Source organism: Apus apus, chromosome 11 (genome assembly GCF_020740795.1).
Source record: "Apus apus isolate bApuApu2 chromosome 11, bApuApu2.pri.cur, whole genome shotgun sequence".
NCBI lineage: Eukaryota > Metazoa > Chordata > Aves > Apodiformes > Apodidae > Apus > Apus apus.
Genome location: NC_067292.1, coordinates 18246059 through 18269618, shown reverse-complemented (window position 1 = coordinate 18269618; position 23560 = coordinate 18246059). Strand labels below are relative to the sequence as shown.

General features: G+C 53.5%; 1 protein-coding gene across 2 annotated transcripts in view; it reads right to left on the bottom strand.

Moving 5' to 3' along the window:
- Positions 1 to 2543, bottom strand: part of GNAO1 (G protein subunit alpha o1) — a 133241-nt gene extending 130698 nt beyond the window's left edge. For both annotated transcript variants that reach the window (XM_051629270.1, XM_051629271.1), the window contains exons 1-2: positions 2361 to 2543; positions 2191 to 2233 (exon numbers count right to left, since the gene is read on the bottom strand). In XM_051629270.1, coding sequence (XP_051485230.1) covers positions 2191 to 2233; positions 2361 to 2478 — 161 coding nt within the window. In that variant the 5' untranslated portion in view covers positions 2479 to 2543. The remainder of the gene's footprint in view (positions 1 to 2190; positions 2234 to 2360) is intronic.
- Positions 2544 to 23560: the final 21017 nt, after the last annotated feature.

The following is a 23560-nucleotide window of genomic DNA, read 5'->3' as shown; positions in this document are numbered from 1 at the left end:
CAGGTGAAACGCTAATGCCGACGTTACATTTCAATTCATTTTCAGGAATGCTCGTTTCCCTGCCCCTCCAGCCACCTGCTGCCCGCTGATGGCAACACCGCTGTCCCCACCCCAGCCTCCCAGCACTTCCCTGGAGTTCCCACACTCGGGGACACCTCCCAGTCCCCGACACTACCAGCCCTTTCAACCTAGCAGCCTCCTTGGCGTTTTCAAGCCAGGTGCAAGGCTGCAAGCTTTGTGTTCCTTGAAGCCTGTCCCATGGAAAATATATATGCATATATACATACACACACAAATACTTATGTATATGTGTGTCTATGTGTGTCTGTATCCATATATATATATATATAACTGGGTATACCTCAATATACTGATCTAGTCCAGCAAACCAGTTATGATCTCCATGCAATTGGCTTCAACAAAAACAAGAGCTCTGCTCTTTGGCCAACGAGAGCCACTAATTGTGCAAGTGGCCGTGGCCACCTCCTGCCCACGGGCTCTGTGTGTGTGTGTGCACTGCTCTTTGTGGGACCTCCAGCCTCTCTCCCTCCAAGCAAAGCCCATTGCCTGCCATTCCAGCGCGGTTCTGCAGGAGCAGCTCCCAGATGCCAGCATGCACTGGTGCTCCATCCGCAGCACCACCTCCCCCGAGCCACCTTTCACCAGTGCAAACCCAGCCCCAGAGCGAAGCGCCGGGGTGGAAAGACCCCTTTCCAAAGCGGGAAAGGGGAAAAAGCTCGGAGCCTCGACAGAAGCAGGGGACACAAACGTCGGTGGGAGGTGGCTGGGCACTGGAGGAGAGCCCCCTCACAGCCAGACCTCCCACCCCGGCAGTGCCTTAGGGAAACCAGTGCCTGGGGCGGGGATGATGATGGTTCAGTCCCCAGGGCTGGAGGCGGTGGGCACAGAATGGACACCGAAATATCGGGGTCACCCGCTGAGCCGCTCCGGCGGGAGAGGAGCGGGGCTGCAGGCTCGGATCTGCCCCCGTGGCGCACACTCACTCACACTCTCACTCACACTCACACTACGGGAGTGTAGGGCAACAGATTGCCGAGCGGCGACCAGCCCACTCCCCCCATACCCCCCCCTCTTTCCCACTTCGGCTATTTCCGAGCCCGTTCGGCTTCTCCCCGACCGCTTCCGAAAGCAGCCGAACGCCGCTTCGGCCACCACCTCCGCGAAGAGAGCCGAGCGATGCCGAAGCGCCGCGGGTTCGAGTCCCCGCTGGGCGCTGTCCACCACGCCAACCGCCTGAAACCCGCCGTCGCGCCGCGCCGGGACCCGTCCCCGCGGCCACCGGTTCTGGGGGGGACAGCCGGACCCACCCCCGCCCCCCCCATCCTCCCAACCCCCCCCAAAAAAAAAAATAATCACCGGGACTGCGGAGCGCAGCCTGCACAACCCCCTCCCCAAACCCCTCCCCGCAAGCTGATCCACACCCAGCGCTGCTGCCCTTCGCTCCGCCAGCCCGGTCCCCCGGGGGGGGCCCCTCCCAGGGACGGATCCCGCCGGCACCGCCGAGCAGCGACCGCCCCGTCCCTCTCCCCCCCAGCGCCCGGGCTCGTTCCGTGATGGCGCCCGCCTCGCATCATCCTCCGTGTCGGGGGTATATTCCGTTGTGGTGTTTTTTTTCGTCAAAACAAAAACAAAGGAGGAAGGGAAAGAATAGCCCCGCACCTCGCATCTTCCCTACGGGATGCAATGAGCGGCAGAGACGGTGCGGTGGGCTTTTTTTTTTTTTTTGCTTCCCCCCTCCCCACCCCCCCCCCCCCCCCCCTTGCTGTTTTCTTGCTCGGTGATGTCTAATTAAAACGCGGGGTGCGCAGGGGAGCCCCAAGAGCTGCGGAAGCCACCTCCATCCCTGAAGCCACCAGCGGGTTCCCTCCCCACGGGGACCTCTGGCGCGGCTGGCCGGCCGCTCGTAGCCCACCTTCCCCCTTCCCCACCGCGGGGCGAGGCCTCCGGTCGATGCTTCAGCACCAACCGGCCCTGAACAGCAGCGGGAGCGGCGGCCGGGCCTTCCAAACCCCCCCTTCCCCGCACCCCGAGCCGCTCGCCCTCCCGCCCCGTCGGTCCCCTCAGGTAAACATGGCGCCCGCGGGCCTCACTCACCTCAGCCCCCGCCCCAAACCTCCCCAGCCCCGGTTTTTTTTTTAACTCATCCCCCCCTTTCCCCGCTGGACTTACTTCATTTGCTTCACGATGGTGCTTTTTCCCGACTCTCCGGCTCCTGCGGAGAAGAAGAGATGATAGACGGGGGGGGTGGGGGGGGGTGGGTGAGGGGACGCGGGGGGTTTGGGGGGGGGGGTGAGGGGACGCGGGGGGTTTTTGGGGGGGACCGGGCGGCCGGTTCTTACCGAGCAGGAGGAGTTTGACGTCTTTGGCGGCGCTGATCCCGTCCTCCTTCAGGTTCTTCTCGATGGCCTTGCTCCGCTCCAGGGCGGCCCTTTCCTCGGCGCTCAGGGTACATCCCATGGCGGCGAAGGAAACGCGAATTCAAAAAAACGTGTAAAAAAAAAATAAAATAATAATAATAAAAAAAAAAAGGGGGGTGGGGTGGGAGGGGGGGGGGGGGGGGGTGGGGCGGGGAGCGCAAAAAAAAAAACCCGACACCACCACCAAACCGCCCCGAAAAAATCGCAGCCCCCGCCGCTGTCGTCTCCCGGTGCAGAGAGGAGGAGGCACGCGGGGGGCGGGGGGGACACACACGCACACGCACAGACACGGGTGGGAGGATGGAAGCAGCCGCGGGGCTCCCGCTGCCTCCTGCCCCGCTCCCCGCGCTCACTGCATCCAGCTGCGGGCACGGCGAGCGAGTCCCGGCCGGGAGGCGGAGGCGGGAGAAGAGGAGGAGGAGGAGGAGGAGGAGGAAGAAGAGGGTTGGCGGCGGGGAGGGGAGGGAGGGTCGGTCCCTCTCCCGTGCTCCCGGCTGTCGCGCTGTCCCCTCCTCGGCGGGCGCGGGCGGCTCGGCGGAGCCGAATGGAGACGCGGGAGCGGCGGCGGCAGGAGGAGGGAAGAAGGGAGGGAGGGAGGGAGGGAGGAGGGAGGGACCGGGGGTGCCGGGCTCCGCGCTCCCGCGGCCTCGCCCGCTCCCGTGACGCGCGCGCCTCGCGCATGCTCGCCCCGGCCCCGCAGCTTCTCCGTTCCACGCCCCCCCCCCCACCCGGGACGGGCCCGGTGGCCGCGGCTCGTTCTGCCGCGCTCCGAGAGGGGCGAGCCCCGGTGGCACAGCCCGCCCGTCGGTTCCGCTCGGCCCGGGTCCGTCGCCAGCCGCGATCCTGCGCTTTCCTTTCCGGCAGCGCGGGGACCGGAGCGCCCGGGCCCTCGGAGCGGGGTCTGCCCTTGGTCTCCGGTTCGGGGTCCGGAGCGCCCGGGGCCGGGGACAAGTGGGGCTGGGTGTCCGTGGGGCTGGGTGTGTGTGTGTGTGTCCGTGGGGCTGTGTGTGTCCGTGGGGCTGGGTGTCCATGTCCGTGGGGCTGGGTGTCCGTGGGGCTGGGTGTGTGTCCGTGGGGCTGGATGTGTGTGTGTGTCCGTGGGGTTGTGTGTCCGTGGGGCTGTGTGTGTGTGTCCGTGGGGCTGGGTGTCCGTGGGGCTGTGTGTGTGTCCGTGGGGCTGGATGTGTGTGTGTGTCCGTGGGGCTCTGGGTCCGTGGGGCTGTGTCTGTGTGTCTGTGGGGTTGGGGCTGTGTGTCCATGTCCGTGGGGTTGTGTGTCCGTGGGGCTCTGGGTCCATGGGGCTGTGTCTGTGTGTCTGTGGGGTTGGGGCTGTGTGTCCGTGGGGCTGTGTGTGTGTGTCCATGGGGCTGTGTGTGTGTGTCCATGGGGCTGTGTGTCCGTGGGGCTGTGTGTGTGTGTCCGTGGGGCTGTGTGTGTGTGTCCGTGGGGCTGTGTGTCCGTGGGGCTGTGTGTGTGTGTCCGTGGGGCTCCCCAGAGGCCTGGAACCACCGTCCCCCCCAGTCCTGCCTCCCCGCCCATCCCGGAGGGTCTTGCCCAGCTCCCGCACCCGCTTCCCTGCCCTCTCATCCTCCCTTCCCCAGCTCCTCACCCCTCAATCATTTCAACACACGCTTTGGGATGCGAGTCAGTGCCGTACGTGCCTGATGGAAGGCATCAAAGTTTCCCCACCGTTTTGGGTTAGGTTGTCCTTCCGTGTCGTGAGCAGGGTTTTCTGGGCTTGTCTGTTTGGTGTGGGGGGTGTGTGTGTGTTGCAGTGCACTCCCAAATCTCAGCAGGTGACCTGCCTGCGTGTCGCAACCATTCCACAACATCTAACAGTGTTTTGGGCATTCTAGCAAGTTCAAATCCTGCCCTTCTCCTGGCAGGTTTTGCCATTTCAAAAGGCTGGAAATAGAGAAGGGGAGGAAGGGGGGGTTGGGGCGCGGGGAAAGGGAGAACAAATTAAATAGGACTTTGTTCAAACTGCTCTCCTGGCCCAGGCAAGTCACAATATATTCGACTTTAATCCATAACATTGATTGATAGGTGACAGTCTTGACTATAAAAAGATCTAGAGAGGAAAGAGCGGCGTGTTGGGCACAGCAAGTTGAAATTCATCAGCCTAAAAGGAGCAAAAGCAAGGACTGCTGCCTGATTGATGGAAAGGACACCCACCACTTGGATGGGCAAGAGGTCTGCAAAGGGAGCTTTGGGTGCTGGGCAGCAGGTGTGCCTGGGGAGGGTTTGTCTCCCAGGCCTGTTCCACCTCCCTGCCAAAAAGAAGATGGATCCAGGAAGGGTGTGCAGAGCTGGGCTGCCCTTTGGGGTGTGGGTGTTGCAGACTCACTCACTCACTCTTGATTTTCCACCCTGGACCTCTGCTCACTGCCTCCTCTGGGATCTTCTGACCTGCTGTCCTGAGTTCTGCAGTTCCCGTATCTTACAGTATTTTCAGCCCCACTTCCCTGGTGCTTTCCTTCCAGGCAAACATCATCTCCCAGCACCATTTCCCATCCTGCCTTCCTCCCACATTCCCGTTTTCCCTCTGAAATGAAAACGTGGCACGTGGGTAAGAAGACGGGGAAGAGACATGAGGCAGAAGCAGAGAAAAGAAAGCAACAGGGAAACTCATAAAGAGTGTTAGTGTGTTCAGGGACCAATAATACTCACCACACACTTGTGAGCATCGCTGGGTATTTGAATTTTGGGATTTATTTGTGGAAGCTCAGGGGACCGAGACGGACAGGCGAGCCTGCCACGTGTGCTCAGCAGGGAATAAATGGAGATGGGAGCAGTTCCTGCTCTTTCCTGCTCACACAAATCTCTCGTGTCAGATCAATGGGATCAGAATTTCAATCGATAAAGTTTCATTTCAATGGCTCTAGCCAGAGGGCATTATGAAAAGTGCTGGATGGGAAAAGCACAATCAAGAAATCCAGAGGCAGTGTCCTCCAGAGATGGCTGCACTTACTTCCCATCTTCTCCAGCAGCTTGCCAGCCTTGGAATCTTATTGGGATACTCCCTGAGGTTTCTACTGGGAGAATTAGTCTTTTGTATCAGCCTCTGGCTACTCGTTATCTGACAAATGTGTAGCCTGGGCCTCCTGCCAGGGAAAAAATTGCTCCTCTTCTGCTTGACCAGTGTGGAGTCCCCACTCAGCCCTTTGTCCCCAGCACCCCCCTCACTGCACAAATACCTGCTCATTGCTTTCCTAAGGGAAAAATCAGGAAGCAGCAAGTTTTCTCCTCGCTCTTTCAGGAAGATTCAGGGGAGCTGCTGTGAAATGGAGCCACTCTGGAGCCCCTCTGACTCCTGCTTGAGCAGAGCTGATGGGGCTGTTGCCTCTGAAATCTTCTTCGAGGGAATTTTCATTGTTCTTTGCAGAATCTGCTTATTCACAGCAGATGAATTTCAAGAACTTCACAAGAAAGAAACAAAAACCCCAAACCTGCCTCCCCCACCCAACAGTCAAAAAACCATAGCAGCCTACTTGGCTTTTGAGATAAATATGTTGGGTTTTGTTGCTGAAAAGGGTGTTTCCATTTTTCAGGAGCTGACAGAAGTCCTCTCTTAATAACAAGTGGTTCCTGACAGTAACAACTTCAGCTGAAAATAGGTTTGTTTGGGTTTTTTGGGGTTCCCCTTTAATATGACTGAACCTCTCCAGAAAAGCTGGGGAGGGAAACCTTTTTTCTGGCCAGTCCTGCAACTAAACTATTTCACTCGGGGTGTATAAAGAACATGCTTGTTCCTGCTTGGACTGTTATCTCTACAAACCTCAGAGTCAGCAGTGTGTTTTCATCCAAGGTCCTTGTTCTCCTCTATCTCTGAGTGGTGCCTCAGCCTTCTTGCCACGTTCATTTTTTCAGCCATTCTGCTAGGAAAATGAATCAGGTTGTCACTTCTGTAAGAAGTGAAGGGTGGTAACAGAACATTTTCTCCCATCTTGTTTTCTTTCTTTCACCTGGGAGGTGCTGGGATGAGGTGGGACCAGGGAGAAGGTCTGGAGCCAGGACTTAGGAAGCCCACATGGGTGTCACAGTCCAGACGTGGATTGCAAACCCTTGCCACCAATGCCAGCAGGTGTTCTGGGATGCCACCAGTGCCTGCCTCACAACTTGCCTGGAGGTGGGAAAACCAGGTGGCAAAACTATCCAGAGGGCCCCAGGGAAGATGAATCTTTAAGTCTCACAGCTACCACAACGTTCCCAGCACCACAACTGACACTGCAATAATATTGGAGGGAGCAGCATATTGGATCCCATGATCATAATTCATTGGATTAAAATTGGAAGAGGGGAGATTGAGGTGAGACATGAGGAGGAAACTCTTCCCTGTGAGGGTGGTGAGAGCCTGGCCCAGGTTGCCCAGGAAGCTGTGGCTGCCCCATCCCTGGCAGTGTTGAAGGGCAGGTTGGATGGGGCTTGGAGCAACCTGGGCTGGTGGGAGGTGTCCCTGCCCATGCAGGGGGTTGGGACTGGATGATCTTAAAGGTCCCTTCCCACCCAAACCAGTCTGGGATGCTATGAACTAGTTGATATTGCTGGTTCAGCAGATCCTCAGTGTTCTGCTGGGCGGTAACGAAGCCAGAGCAGGGCAAATCCAGGCTGAGATGACCAGAGGACCATGTCTTTCCCCTCCTACTCCAGGATTGTTCTCTCCACTCTGTAATCTGATGTTCCTTCAGCCCAGGTTTAATGCACATGCTAATGGAATGGCCACCAATCCCACGGAGAGCCAGCGACGTACTCCAGCACATCTCACCACGAGGAAGTTTCCCCCGGATATTCAGCCTAATTTTTCATCCTTTAAATTGATGTCAATTACCCCCCAGCTAAACCTAGTTATGCAGTGGGAGACAGGTTTAAAATACTGCATGATCTCACTAAATTGGAGAAATGGACAGAAATCAATATAACGAGAGGCAATAAGAAGGCCCATCAAGCTTAAGTGGTTGATGGGGGGAAGGATTAATGAAATGCACAGATCCTAGGTCAAATTGCAAAGATCCTTACTTCACTCTTACTTCACTCCATACCCCACAAGTATGTGCTACTCCAGCCAAGCAGATGATGAAGCACCTTAGAATTTGAGTAGCGACCTGGAGAAGCAGGGACTAGGGAAGAGAAGGTGTGGGGTGGGTTTGTTGTGTGGAAAATTGGCATCTGAAGAAGAATAAGGTATCAGGAGAGGAGAGGAGAGGAGAGGAGAGGAGAGGAGAGGAGAGGAGAGGAGAGGAGAGGAGAGGAGAGGAGAGGAGAGGAGAGGAGAGGAGAGGAGAGGAGAGGAGAGAAGATTTGGGCTAGGGCTTATGGACTAGAAATGGTTGCCATCTGGAGCTGCAGTGGGTTAAGAGAGAAGCACAACAGTTTGTCTTCAAAGTGCTTACAACTAACCTTGGAATGTTTTGTGTTGAAGTCTCTCATGGCACAGAGAAGAGGAGAAGAGAAAGAGACTGGGATGTCTTCAGGGGAAAGTCCCAACAACAGCAGATCTGCTGGGGAAGCTGAGGAGAACTGCATGTTCCAGGGCTGGAGGAGCTCCTGGAGAAAAGGGCTGTCCACCAGGCCCAGAAGGCAGCAGCTGACAGCTCAGTTCTGTGGCTCACACAAAAGATTTCCCAAGGATCCATATCAGTATCTGCTTTCTCTCTCTCTATGTATATATATATTTAAATAAAAATTAAAGGGTTCAACTGCTTATTGTGAAAGTAAATTTACTGTGTGGCCTGAGCTGGGACATTATTACCTCATTCTGCTGAGAGCCCCAAGTTAGGATTTCTCAAAGTGAGAAAGAACTTGTCAATAATCCTTCATGAGATGTGAACTCCTCTCCCTGTTCCACAGTGTCTTTCAGCTCTGGAGACTTTTCAGTGTCAGTGTTTTCCACTTTCTAGTGATTCAGGGACATGTGGCTGATGAAGAGAAAGGCCTATAAAAAATCAGAAGCTAAATGATTAATTATTTTCCCTGCTGATCATAGAGAAGAAAACTCTACAGACTCCCTTATGGGTTTTTTAATTGCTGGGGACAGATTTACATAAAGATCCACGATTTTCTGTCCCTTCATCCAATCCAATTTCTGTTTGTCTGGTCCTGAAGATAGCTGTACTTTGGTGGTGATATGAAATCTTAAATGGATCAGAACTAGAAGTGGAGAAGGATCTGACTTCTAGACCCTTTCTGCAGTAAGAAATGTATCATCACAGAATGGTTTGGTTGGAAGGGACCTTAAAGATCATCTAGTTCCAACATCCCTGATCACATGAATGATTCAGCAGCTGCACTAGGAACCTGGAAAAGCCACCAAACTGAAGCTTGTTCTTCAGACAAGGGTGTGATAGAGCCAAAAATGAGACAGAGTGGCTGACCTTGGCCTGGGGCTTAAGGAGAACAGGGAACCCATCAGCCCTTCCCTGCTCCTATTCCCGCATTATCAAGGGTGACGATTCAGTAGGAACGAAACAGTTCCAGCCACGATCCCAAAATGCTGGTTACAGACACAGTCTTGATTCCTCTGTATTGAAAAATCAGTGGTTGCTTGGTCTTGGTGGCACCAAGCTCAACCCTCTGCTTTAAGCACCCAAGCTCAAACGTGCAGCTGATTGCCCACGAGTGCCGTTTCGCTCAGCTGCTGCCATCAGGGGCAAGACTTGGACAGACAATTGAAGCAGCTCCATTTACAGCACCCCAGAAACGTGCCTGTTTTTCTAGAAATGCTACCCAGAGACCTGGCAGCTCTCGTTCACACAGTCACTCCTGATGAGTGATCTTCTTGAGGAAAGCTAACTCAGGCCCTGAAGAACTGAGTCCATTCTTAACTTCACACCTCTCAGAAGCTGATTCCAAGTGCAAACCCACCACCAGTTGCATACAGCTCCTGCCCTTCTCTGCAAAAAAAAACCACCTTGCAGTGGGTTGTTTGGGGTTTTTTTTTTTTGTGAATGATCACATTGTTCTTCTATTAGAAAAATGTGTTAAAATATTTCAAAGCAGCATCAGCTTTCCTGAGTGTTTCTTCAGTGTCACGCAGAGCTTCCTGATGGTAAGTACTGCTGTGATTCCTGAAGGCTGGCTTTAGCTGACAGAGGCTATAATGAGGACAGGAAAAGAGACACTCTTCCAGCAGAGGATGAATAATGGGAATCATCTCTCACCTTTGATTTTGATGAGAGCCTGAGTGGCTGGCCTTGGCTGAATTTAATCTTCGTGAGCCTCCCTGACAATGGACTTGCTTTCGCTGGGAGGGGATGGGGGGGAGCACAAGTGAAACAGGCAGTGCTATTCTGAGAAGGTCACGTTGAGGGGGAAAGGATGGAGCAGCACCTGAAGCAAACTCTGTGTTTGGAGTATCAGCACCCTCCATTCATATCAAAATATTGGCCAGATGCTAAACCCGGTCCGGGTTCAAAAAGCGGGACGAAAAAATTCAGGAAGAGAAGATCCATCCAAGGTTATTAAACACACCAAACGACTGCCTCTGGCTGAAGATGTCCCCAGGCTGTCCAGAGCTGGGAGTGTGAGGGGAGAGGGCTGCTCTACCCACACCTTGCTCATCCCCTTAGCATCTGCAGCCAGCTCTGCATTAATGATTAAGATGTTGAAAAATGCATCGTCACAGCATGAGGAATCCAGACTTCTCTAGTGGTCCAGTTTATCTGAGATATATTTGCCTGCTGCCTGGGCCAGAAGATCCCAGAGTTGGCTGAAAAATGCTTATTCTGTGGCTGAGGAATTGTTTCTCAGAGGTCAGACTGTGTGTATTCCCTGGTCTCCTAACTGAACTGTGTCCAGGAGCTTTGGATGCTGGGCTGGGATCTCTGGCAACCTGCAGCAAGACTTCAGGTGAGTATGAAGCTGGCTGCCCATGGCTTTTTCTCTCCTTGAGATCTCTGTGTCATGTTGTGTTCTGTTCTTCACCTCCTCCACTGCTGGGGACAATTACACTGAATTATTAAACACCTGCCATATTCCACCTTTCAGCAGGAGGTGACATGAGATAGTCCTGCAATCTGCTGTTCATGTCTGGGCTGAGCAACCTGGTGCAGATGTGAACTATTAATAGCTTCTTGATTTTTGAGAAGACCACCTTTGGAAAAAGGGAGGTGATTCCTTAGCAAACACAGAAAGGTGATGTTTCTTTCTACCCACTCTTTTTGGATTTACCTGACATGAGTAACAAATGAGTGTTGGGTTTTTTTTAAGTACTGAAGATCAGTGTGGTGGGGTTTAACCTCTGTGTGCAAAGCTGGAAGTTGTTTGGATGAAGGTGCTGGGGGAAAATTCAGGCTGGATGCAAATCTACTGCCTTCAGCAGGCTGATGCCAAGGTGGAATTAAAACGTGTTTTCTCTAAGGCAGAGACTTTAGAGCCATTTATTCTTCTTGATAATAATCAGGGATTGTGGAAGGTTTGGAGATTAATGTGACAACCACAGATCTCCTCTGTCCCAGGGCAGCCCTGACCTGCATGAATTGAACACCAGAGCCCTGTGTATCTCAGCAGCCAGATCACAATCACATCTCCACTCCTGGCAAGAAGGGTGGCTCAGGAGGGATCTCTTGGCATAAAAAAAAGTCAAGTCATGTAATTCCTCTATCCATCGTAGTGATGGATCCATGGATACCCAGCTGGCTGGCTCAGGAGTAAATACAGTTTTAATCTCCTACTGAAATCTACAGCAAATCATTCCCAGCTAAATAACAGCTATCATGGATACATTTGAGGAGAGAAAGGTCTGTTTGCAAATGTGCCTGCACTGCTGGGTAAACAGGTTGCTCCGCTCACCCTCTGACCCAGGCTTGGAATGACAAGCAGGACCATTCCCCTGTGCCCAGATGATCCCTCTGGCCCTGGCACTGCTCCTCAGTCGATCCTCATCAGGCTGTGCCAGCCACGGAGCCCTGGATTGCACCACGCCAGGAACCTGCTCGGGGGAACTCGGGCACCCTCCTGCACCTTCCCTGGGGAGCCAACAGCATTGTTGGTTGCTGGGTGATGCCAGGGCTGAAGGGCAGCACAAACACACGCTCCTGTTGTGGGGCTGGAGCAGGCAGGGCCAGCAGAGCATCAGTCTCTGCCTGTTTTTCTCTTTCCTTCAAAGAACTTCAGCCCCATGCCTTGTTCTCAGCTCCTGGCCTCTGCTGAGCCACTGTGAAGCTGTGGTGTGTTTCCCTGTGGAGCAGAAGACAAGCAGGGAGTTAAGCTGGGCATTATGGCCAGGAGAGGCACGGAGGGAACCCCACATCCTGGGGGCCATCTCGAAAGGGGCTGCTTCCCAAGCAGCATTCTTTACAATTTCTGTTGCAGGGCTACAGGGAAATATGTGCCAAGTCCCCAGGGAAGCATTTGCAGTCATAGGAATAGATGGCAGGAAGCAGCAGAACAGGACACTGAATTCTTAAGTATTTACAGTTACCAAGTGGTATCTAAACCCTGTGGGGTGAGATCAGAGCAGGAGATGGAAGACCCTACTGGTTGCCTCCTAAAATCTCTGCAAGGTCTTGTTCCCCTAGACCCGTGGGAAGAAGGATGGAGTGTCTGTGGATAACTCCTGGGATTGTACTGGGCAGATGGGAATCTAACAAAATCCATTACTTTATAGAGACAACTGGAAAAGCCTTGTCTGAAGAAAATCTTCACCTCTGCAAATCTCAGCTGTCTGGGCTCCTTCTCTGACCCATGTTTTACATTTCCTCTTGTCTTCCTGCTATGTTTTATCTGCAGGATCATTTTCTTCTCCTCTCTCAACTGCCTTTCCTGATTTCATTCCACACTGTTATTCCCAGGTTTGTCTCCTGGCTGCAATTCCTGCTCCCCTTTAGCAAGCTTTAGGGATAACTGGGAAGATGCTTGTGACCCACAGCTAAACAATCTCCACTGCCAGCGATGACTGCAGCTCTCACCGCACAGCAACCCCGGGTGCTGTCACTGCTGGTTACACAGAAACCCTCCTTTGGGAGCGTGTCCTTGCTCTCTGGGAAGGTTTTGTCTTCCAAGTGCCTTTAAACCCACACTTGAGCCTGGGTTTGTCTGCCTCAAGACAAAACTCAGCGGCTGATGCCAGCGATGCCAAGGCGAGGTGACGTGAGCGCGGGGACCCGTGCCCTGCTCTGGCTCTTGCTGTCTGGCTGCCAGGGCCCCGACTGCAGGTGGTTAGAGATGCTTATTTGCACAAGGCTGGGTGCTGCAGGATTCACGTTCACACGGTTTGGGGTCAGCTCTGAGCAGGGCAAAACCTGGCAGATGGACGTGTCCCCCCCCCCCCCCCCGTGTTTGAGTGGAAACGGCGTTTATTGTGGGGCAAGGTTGTCACACCTGGGCAGGGTCCCCCCCAGGGACACTCCCTGCTAGGGCGACAGCCTGGAGAGTGCCTTTCTCATTGTGTGACACTGCAGTGGGACCAGGTGTGGGGAGCAGCAGGTGCCCAACCCCCCCACTTTGGGTTTCCTGGGAAGCCTCTCTGTGGCACCTGTGCGACCAGACGAGGAACTGCAGGTTCGTGGCACTCTGACAGTGTCCCTGGGGCTGTGGCATTGCAGGATCTGCACTCAATGTCCTCAGTTTTCTCACCAGGAGATTTTCCCTGTTGATGTCCCTGTGGTGGTGGCCCTGGGTGGGCACAGGTAAGAGCAGAGAGGTTGTTCCAAAGAGCAACTGAGGCAGCTCCTGCCTGTGCAGAGCCTTTGCTGACACCGACGCTTTTGCTTTCCCCCCCCGTGGCAGAACAATCTTACCTTGGTTTGCTGGGCTGCGTGGAGAGAAGGGAGCTGAAGGGGTAGGAGTTCTCTGAAACTCCCACTCATCTGCCTGGTACATTGCTTCTCTTGCAGAATATTTAGCTTTCAGGCCATGGAGACTGCATCAAGCTTCATCAGCCGACGTGGAAGGTTTTGAAGTTTCAATTGCTTCCTTGCCTGGGATGGAGCTCTCATTTTTATTGCTGTGGTTGCTTAGGCAGGGAAAAGGAGAGATGAACAAATCAGTACAGCCCTCTTGAATTAGGATTGATTTTCATGAATTCTTCTTGTTGATTTCGAAACACAGTTGTTTCTAAAACATTTAATTCATTGAGGCTTTATTTTTCTTCCCCCCCCCCCCTCCTTCTTTTCGGCAGCGTTTGGCCTCAGCCCTTTGCCACTGCCGGGAGGGGAAGGGGGGGGGGGGAAGAGGAAAGAAAATAAGCTCTGTGTGAGATCAAGATTTCAACGCATTACACACCAAAACATTTGTTGCTATTTACTTTGAAAAGTGCCCTTCTGAGGCAGCATGGGGAGAGCTGCCATCTGTTCGGGATTACGCCTCGGAACTCCCGGCTTCTCTGCAAACCTCCTGCCCGGCTCTGCTCCCCCTGCCCAGGGAAGAGGGGGTGGGAAGGGGCTGGTGGGGCAGAAAGCACCTTTGTAGCTGGATCTGCAGCCCCGGTCAGGTTGTCAGGGGAGCAGTGGGATGGAAAAAGATTCCCGGTGACTCCGGAACACGGTTTCTAAGGTTCAGTGAGACGTGAGGTGTTTACGATAGGAGAGGAGCAGCGTGGGAGTGGTGCTGTAAATGGAACCACATCCAGGGTCTGTTGCTCAGCCAGGTGTGAGCATCTCCCAGGCCTGGAAATCCCTCAGGCAGCCAGTGTGAACACTGCTTGGTGAGTCCACCGAGTGAGGTCTTCTTCAGGCTGTGTTTAGCTTTGTGCTTTGGGAATGAAGTGGGGTTTGGGTGCAAAAAGCCACGAGGTTTCGTTGTGGGGTGTGGGGTTTTTTTTTTCATCTCTTTTCCAATGTAGGTTTGTGCAAAGGGCTGGGTAAAGTCTCTGGGCTCTCATCTGGTGAGGAAGAGGATCAGCTCCCATTGCTAGGCGCAGAGACCCTATTCTAAGCACACCATTTTCACTGGCTCCAAGAGGCTGCCCCTGTGGGCACTGGGAAGTCGGAGCATCCCGGTATCACCACCATCCCACTGGAGATGCTGGCTCAGGGCACAGCACTTTCATCCCTGTTTGAGTCTACCTTACAGGCTCTGATGACATCAGATGCTAATTACTAGCATGGCCATCAGCACCTTGGAGGCTGTAACTCTCCTCTACTGGTCTCTACCCAGCTCCAACATCCCTGTCAAAGGCTCAGCCATGCAGAAGCCTGCAGGTGGATCTGTATTTACCAGAGTTAGGAATCAATAAACTGAGGTGCTGAGAACATCGAGGCTGGACCCAGCCCCAGCAGCAGCTTAGGCAGGAAGGTAAAGCTTGAGCATGTCAGGGAACCTGGACACAGGTTTCTGCTGGGCTCCAAGGGTCCTGGGTTTCCCAGCACCATCTCATGGGGCCAAATGCACGAAATTGCTCAGAGGCATGAAAAACGAGCAGGGGTTTTTACAAGTACTCAGCAAACAACAGCTCTTGTGCCAGTGTCAGATGAAGGAAGCTTGTTTCTCTGGGCCAGATTTTGGATGCTCTTTTACATCTTTGGACATCTAGCCTTGGTGACCTGAGGGAGATCTGAATTATGGCAAATGCAGGAGCGTGGTTGCCCTGGGTCTCCACTTTATCCTTGTGAGTCCCCAACACACTTCTGCTACAGAGCCTAAATGGATCTGCTTTCCTAGGTAGCCTCTTACCTGCATTTTGAAATACAGCCAGAAACAACAAACTTTGCAGAGACAGAATTTGAGCTCCCAATTGCTTGAGCAGCCTTAAAAAAATTGCCCTGATGCTCCTCAGCGACTTCAGCAAGTGAGAGAAACACGTTCTCTCCTCTAGGCTTCCCACCTATTGACTCACAGTCCTGCTGCACAGAAATTATTTGCAGGGTTAGCAAAGAGGCAAGACGAGGTCTCTTCATGGCACCACCCCAGTTTATAGCAGTGTTGCAGTTTGGGGGGGGTCTGTTTTTGCAGTGGGTAACCCCAGCTGTGCAGCCCCCACCCCCCCTGGAGCTCAGCGCTGGGACCCAGAGCTCAGGCCAGGGGAGAGGGGCTGGTTTCAAACTCTGGGGCAGGGAGAAATCCAGGTGATGCTCTGGTTTTGGTTCTCAGGTTTCAGTGGTAAGGAGCCACTCTCCGAGTGGTGTGAGCCCTGTGAGGGGCTCATCCAGCTGTTTGGCTTCATCCCCACGCCGGATTTGGATCAGTTTGTCACTAATCACTTTATATAAGCACGGTGGAAACATATGCAAGGTTGGGCATGTAGAGGTTTTGCACCAGTTCAGCCACGTTGACTCAGAAAAGAGTTTCTGTTGACCCAGTGGAGGGTTTGTGAAAGGCTGGGGCTGGGGGAGGAAGGACTTTGCTCTTCTAGTGGCCAGTGCGCTGATGTGAAATCATTTGGCAGAGCTGTTCTGCAACTCAAAAGCATGTTAGACCTTCTCTGCTCCTCCAGGAAGGTATTTTTCCCCTCTATGTCTTCGTGTCAGTAAGATCTGGGTTGAAAGTGTGCTGGTCTTCTTCCTGATGATATCACCAAACTCAGAGGAAAGAAGTCATGAACTTGCCAGGTGGGTCCTCGGGGGCTCCCAGGGCTCCTGGTGACTGCAGGGATGGGCAGAGCAGGACCCCAGAGCCACCTCCACAGCACTGCCCTGGGAAGGCACCAGCCCATTTTGTTCTCCGACTCATTTCACCAGGCAATGGAGCCAGCAGCAAACTGTGTCATGAAGAATGGAAAATATTGGCAGCATCCCAGGCCTTTCTGCTCGGGCTGGACTTCCCGGCTCCTCTCCCTCCTTCCTCAAGCCTGTGAGGCTGCTGCCCTTTTATTAAGAATTAAAAGTATGTCAGATTCCTGCTCCTGTCAGGTCTCCCTGTTGTCAAACCCAGTGTCCTGGCGAGGTGCTGTGCCACAGAGGCTCAGGGAATCTGCTTTCTAAGGTTATGAAATGAAGGCTGGGATTGTAATAGAGAATTAATCTTTTCAAATTCCCCTTTAGCCCGTGGCAGTTCTGACCAGCTCTGTATTTATATTTTAAGTGGGTTTCCTAAGCTTGCTTGAAAAAGCAGGGCCAAAGGAGATGGGATAAGTCTTCTCCTTGCTGGAAAATGACACTGTTGAACTCGTTGGATCCAGCACGTGTGGCTGGAGGGAGTGTGGGGTTTGTTGTTTGCTGAAGACTGAGGTTAAATCTGGGAGGTGTATATGGAAGAGGAGACATGGGTCTGACCTTTCCCAGAGCAGGTTCTCCCTGGGCTGGGGGAGCACACCTGGGCCAGCACACCAAGGCTGATCAGCATCGAGGTCTCCAGCCTCTGGAGCATCTTCCGTCAGAGGTTGGGTTCACAGGACCTGCCCAGAGGCATCAGCACCCGGTCCCTTCTCCACCAGCAGCAGCAGCAAGCCCAGATCTAGCCCCTCTTTAACAAGGTGGCTGGAGCTCAGGATCCAGCAGCTCTTGGGGCAGAGATGAAAGGCTCCACCAGAGGATGGTGGTGCAGCTCATTAGCTGGGTCTCTCCTCAAAACGACACGACCCGTCAGCAGGTCTGGCTGACAGGACACACGAGGGTGGTGAATCCCTTCCTGTTTCTTGCTGCCAAGGTTCAGGAGGTGTTCTTGGTCTCATGATGCGTGACCGTGTTCCTCTGTTGCTGTGTGTAATCATTTCATTAGCCATGCAAATTTCACTGGAGTTTTCGTAGACCCCAGTCGTTGCTCTGGCAATTAAAAAGCTGTTTTGATGAGCTCCTCGGGTGGTGAAAGGCACAGGGGAGCCTGCCCAGCCAGGTTGGGATGGGGTGTGGGGGGGTGAACTGATGGAGAGGGGGCTTTGCTTTCTGCCCAGTCGAGGATGGGTCACAGATCTGGAGAGGAGGGGTCCTGTCCTGGCAGTGGAAGAGACCCCAGGGGAAGTTTGCCCACTGGGCATTCCCCAGTGCTCAGGAAGCTGAAGCCAACAAGGAACAGTGAGTTTCTGTTGGAGTAAGAAGCTGGCTTGGGGCACGGTGTGAGCCCATCACTTCCAAGGTTATTGGTGCCAGTGGGAGCTCCCAGTCCTCACTGGGTGCATCATCAGCTGCCAAACTGGGCAGAAACTCCCAGTGTCCCCAGTGACAGAGGCTCACTGGGAGATTCTTTGTGCACAACAATGAGCTTCTCTGAAAGGGGAGGAACCAGGGCTGCTTTCAGCAGTGCCTGCAGACCAAATTGTGCACATCTCCTGGGGGAAAACTGGACAAAAACTGGCCAAGGCAACTGGAAGAGCAGCAGTACCCAGGCTTATATGATGGGGGCAGTTATTTTCTTGGGAGTACATGCATGGATGTGTACCCAGGCTGAGCAGCAGCATTTGTAGGTACCTATCCTGCCAGAAGAATTGGTGGGGGATGGGAATAGTTTCTGGTGGCCCATGAGGCCAAAAAGAAGAGGAAGGTGAGTATTTCCTCACTGCTTTTGGCTCTGGAGCTAGTGGCTGTGGGACAGGAGGTTGGTGATGATGCTGAACATGTGGACGTGGCTCATTACGTGGAGTGCAAGTTGCTTCTGTGGATGGGTCCAGCTTTCATGGGCCAGCAGAGCCTTGAGGTTAGAAACGTGTTTTGCTGGCTCTTGAATGGCAGGAGAGATCTTCTGATCAGGGGGTGCTCAAAGGGCACAACCTGGGGCAGTGCTGGGCTCTTTATATGGAGCCAGTGGGAGTGGGGCTGAGGTGACCTCAAAAGCTTTGATTATTGGTTCCTTGGAAACCCATTTATCCCACCTATCCCCCCTCTAAAATTAGGTTTTGTTTCTTAGCCCTTAATTGCTTTACTTTGTCAAACATTGTTTGATGGGAAATCAATCTCAGCATTTTTGCCATTGCCTTTCCAAGGAAGCCTCCCCTTTCTCCACATCATTCCATGAATATTTACTGCACCAGCAGGTAGGATCCTGAACTACAGTTCCTGTTCTTTCCCCATCTCCCTGGTGACTTCTCTGTAGTTTTGATCAATGTTCAAGTTGCTTTCACTCTATAGATTTATTGCCCTGCATTTGCTGTTGCAGCTTGGTTTTGCTTGCAGATCTCCTGGACCCACGTCTCCTTTGTGCTCTCTTCTTCCAGCCTCTTCTGCCACTGGCTCTTTTACATCCACTGGGAAGGTGCAGCTGCTAAAGGTCCCATCACCCACCCCTTTTATGGGTGCTGTATTTGGGCTGTGGAGCTGTCAGTGCTGGGGGCTGGCTGGGGACACGTTTCATGGGGACGAAGTTCTCCACTGGGGAGGCATTAGCTGGAGACATGGTCCTTCCCTGGACTGAAACGTGGCATTGGGCACAGGATGAGTTTAGTATGGGTGACTCAAGTCAAAATTTCTGCTTTTCCTGGCCCATGGGTGCTGAGCTGGGAGAGCTGAAGCCAGCCTGGAGCTGGGCTCCTCTGCTTCAGAGCGTGGTTGGTGGTGTCTGTAGGTGGACATGGGTGAAAAACTGCCACGTGCCTTTGCTGCTGAGGTGCTTGGTTGCTCTCCCAGGGAATAAGACTCCCTTCCTGCTGGAAATCCTGGTATCAGGCTAAGAAAGCAGGCCCCTCTCTCCTCCTCCCAGGTTCCAAAACCCACCACCACCCCTTCGTCTGGCCAGGGCTGCTCTGTCCACCCTGTGCCCCCAAGGAGGGGACCCTGGGGACACCACAGGACACCATCTGCTCATGGAATCATGGAATGGGTTGGGTTGGAAGGGACCTTAAAGCTCATCTAAACCCAACCCCCCTGCACTGGCAGGGACACCCACCACTAGGTCTCAACTTTGCCCTGGAAGAGCATTTATCAGTAAAAGCTGAAAAAAACCAGGATGGGAGGAAAACACCCCTGAGATAAGAGCTAAGAAGACACCCATTCTGCACCACCTTCCTCAGCCCTGCCTGTTTGGTTTTTTTTAAAACCACAGTTTTAAACATTTTTAGCCATTTTCCCCATTCATCTCTGAGCTCCAGCCCAGCCTCCAGGGCAGGGGCTGCCCTTGCTCTGTGGCTGAGGGTGGGACCTGGCCCCTCATCTGCTGGATGTGTGGGGACATCTCCTCCCACCAGGAAGATCTACCAGGTCTGTCGTGGCCAAGACCCCCAGGTCACCCCCTGGGCATTGACAGGAGGGGACCAGGGGCTGCAGCCCCCAAAGCTGCTGCTTTGCCTGGTGCATCTCCAGTTGGTGTTTGCTGAGTCAGGCCTTGGGCAGCTGCTGGAGCTTCCTGGAGCTCATTGTTTGGCCACACTTCCTTCCTCCCCATTCCTCCCCACCAAGGGAGCAAGGTCCACGGGCTGCAGGACAAGGGGTTCAGCTCCCGGGTGCCTCTTCATCCCATTTTTTTGGCACCCCCTCCCTCCTGCTGTTTAGGAGGAACAAGAAAGTTGCAGAGGAGGAGAGAGATGTTCCCTCCCTGCTCTCTCCTCTCCCTGGCCCAAAATCCACTTCAGAAACTGATGCCCAGGTGACAAGCCAAGTTGGGGCAACATCTGGGAAAAAACGTGCTTGGATACCCTGACCAAAGCCTCTCACTTCACCAGCTCCCTGGTTTTGGGCTCTGATTGTGCAGAAATGGGTGTTTTGGAGAAGATGTTCTGCCAAAGCTTTGTTGCCTTGTGGAGAAGGAGAGAGAAACACAAGTGACTTGAGAAGTGCTGGATGGAACTTGGCTGTGTCCCACTTTTTTATGCAGAACTCGTGCTCATCATTTGGCACTTCAGCTTTGCTCAACTTCAGGTTTACAGAACATGGTTTCAGTCCCTTTCAAACACGTCCAGTCACTCAGTCCCACCTGTGACAGGAGTTGCACCTTCCTCAAGGCCGAGCAGATCTCATCTCTGCTCAGCAGCTTTATCTTTGTGGCTTCCTCTCAGCCCTCTTGGAAAACACCAGAGGGAAACCATTCTCTGAAAAGAGAATGCAATAAATCAATGAAAATGATGAGCAGAAGCAGATTTGGGAGGTTAAGGATTCATTTCTGGAGGCTTTTGGAGGTAGCAGAGCTCCCAGTGAAGGACACAGAGGACGGGGCAGTGACTGGAGCAGAGCAAGGCTTGGGATAACCCTTCCCTCCTGCTCTTCTCGTGGCCTTTTACACCCTGGAAATGCTTTTTTAGCATTTTAGAATCATCCTTCTTGATCAAAAGAAGAACCCTACACCTTTGGCCAGCTCACCTTGGCTTGATTTTTTGCTATTTTCTCCCTTTCCCCCCCCTCCCTCTCCTCCCCCTGCAGTGCAGTTTCACTCAGACAGCCCAGCTGGTCTTTCCAGCCTGGGAGAAAACCCTAGTCAGAAAATAAGGAGAGAATTTTTTTTTTACTGCACATCCATTCTAAAAATAAAAGGGCTCTGTATTTCTGGAGCATCTTTCAGGCACTGTTTTCAATGATCCTTGAAATTCTCAATTAAGGAAGCTTCCCAGCTCCCTTGGGAAGGAAACACTGCCCATCATTAGCTGGTCATCCTGCAGAGGAGGGATTGTTGCTTAGTCTGGGGTTTGTGCAGCCCCTGACACTGCCAGGTCCTGCATGACCAGAGGGGATTTGAGCCTTAGCTTGATGCCTGCCAGAGGAAAAACTCTGCTTTGTCCTAAATGAGCAGATTTTGTCCTGTGCTGTCCCAGCCTGCACCCTCCCCCCCCCTTCTCCCATCTTGTGGCAAGAGTCAAGCTCACCTTCTTGCTTCAATGATTGCACAGCACTGGGCACAGCCAGGGCTTAATCCACAATCCCACAAAAATTGGAATATGTTAAAACTAGGGTTGGTTTTGGGTTGTTTTTTTTTTTTCCCCTGGAGCAGGTGGCATTTTGGTGCCAGAGGGGATGATGTGGCAGAGCAATGATTCCACAGGCTGGGGGCAGGAACCCAGCCCCAGCTCAGCCTCCCCAGCTCTCCTTGCAGCATTTCAACCCCACAAACACAGGAGAAAAGCCTTCAGCATCTCTGGAAAAGCCTCCAACACAACCTCGTGTCCTGAGCAGGCTTTCAAGAGCTGCTTTTTCTTTTTTTTGTGTAGTGAAAAGTCCTTGAAATCTATTGTTTCTCATCCTAGATGCTTTTTGAAGGCTGTGCAGGAGCAGGGGAGCAGCAGAGCATCCCCCACCCTGGGATCATCGTCTCCCTGTGGCCTCTGATGGACCCAACAACAGAAAAAGCAGGGGTAGGAGAGAGCAAAGCAGAGCTCTTGGCACCTCTTCCAAGCCTCAGGGTGAGGCAGGAGAGAGGAGGTTTATTTTAGGAGCTGTGGCTGCTCTTTCCAGCCCTCTTGGTGGCCACAGGGTGGTTGCTTGTCCCGGCTCTGGGGTCAGGTGTCGTGTTGGGCTGGTGTCCTGAAAACCAGTTCCCTCGCCCAGTTGGCACAGCCTGGCTGCTGTGGGAGGGAACCAGCTCCTGCTGGGAGGGGTTTGAAACTTCTCGAGGCTCTCTCAAGGGGATATCTGGCACTGCTTTGAGGAACCAGGCTCCCTGGGGGTCACTCTGTCCCCCCCTGACATCTCCCACTCCCCTCAGGGTGCTCTGCTGGAGGAGGAGGGATGGAATTCACTGGGGAAAGCAGGAGAGAGGAGAAAAACGGATGCTGAGGCTTTTGGTGTGGTGCACGAGGTCCTTGCAGCCCTCAGACTCCTCATTCCAGAGGTCAGAGCCCTCCTGAGGGATTCCCACAGCTGCAAATCCCTGCTGCCAACTCCATGGCTGCTGTGCCTCTGGATTCCCAAGGGAGCCCACAGCCCAGGGGACCCGTGGCAGGGATGTGTCACGGGCACACAGGAGCCTGTCTCATCCCTGCAGCCTCTGATACCCTCCCTGCAGTCTTCAGCTCTTCAAAAAAACAAAATAAATCATCTTTTCCTGCCCCTGTAGCAAAGCTTTCAAGTGCTGAGGCATCAAAAAGCTCTTCTGGAGCCCAGGGGGGCATCATGCCCACTCCTCCCAGCTCCCGGGGTGGTTGAGGATGGCCCTGCATGATGGCACCATGCAGCCTCTGCTGGCTCAGGCCACCTCAAAACCATCCCCCCTTCCTGCTGCTTGCCTGTAAATCATCCTCCTAAAAACCCCCCATCCATCCCACCCCCCACTCTGGTGCTGGGAATTGTACAACGGGGGGGAAAGCAATTTTATTTTTTCCCCGGGCTGATTTTTGGAATGATTTTTAGGGCCTGGTGCCTGACCCTGAGCCATGGCTTTAGCCATGTAGAACATCCCTTTCATCTCTTTGCCTTCTTGCCACCCCAGCACACCCAGTCGTGTTGGCACCTGCTTAGAACCCATCATCCTCTTGCTGCTGTGCTCTTGCTTCTTGCTGCTCCACGTGCCTCTGGTTGCTTTAGTTTTCCATTTCATCCAAAACCCACTTTTTTTTTAAAAAAAAACAAAACCACCCAACAAAACCAAGTGCCAACAATGCTTGAGGTCTGTTTGTTCTTCTCTCTGTTCAAAACCAGTTCTTCCAAACTCGTGCCTTAAAAGCTGACCTCCCTGAGCCACCCGTGCTGGCCCCTTGCCACCCCTCTGACTCCACTGGTGGCAGCACAAACCTCCTGACCTTCCCAAACAGCTGCAGAAGGGGCTTGGAGGAGAGATCAAGGGTGTGCTCCCCAAAACCAGGAGCTTGTCCCTCTGCTTTGACGTGCTGGGGGGCTGAGCTGGTGCTGTTTGTGTTTCTTCCACTGGGCTGGTGCTGTGAGGCTCCCCAGGGGTTTTTTTTGGTGCTGCTGGGCAGTCATTATCCTGTCACTAATTGTTGTGTTGCCTCCAGATTTTGCAGTGGCCTTCCCCAGCCCTCCCCTTGGCCATTTGAAGACTGAACACAAATCCATCCAATGGCATTTTGCTCTTTGGCTTGAATTTGGCCCCAGGCTGCAGTTTTGACCCTTGGGAGCAGGTTTCTGTAAGCACCAGGATGCAAAGCTTTCCTCTGCCATCCTGCTGAGGAAACTGGGGGGCTGGGGTGGGGGGAAACCAGCCCCTTAACCTGTGGGTTTCAATCCCTGAGCTGTGTTTTGGGCTTTCCCTGACACCCCTCCCCCTGCACCCAGGGGTGCTGGTCAGCCTTGCCTGGAGGGATGCTGGTGCTGGGAGGCAGGAGGTACCAACGCTCTGGGTGATTGGGAAGTTCAGCTCCTGGAAAAGGTTTCAGGAGCTGTGCTCACTGCTGCTCAGGGGAGAAACTGGAGCCAGACCCAGCAGAGATGCTGGGAACC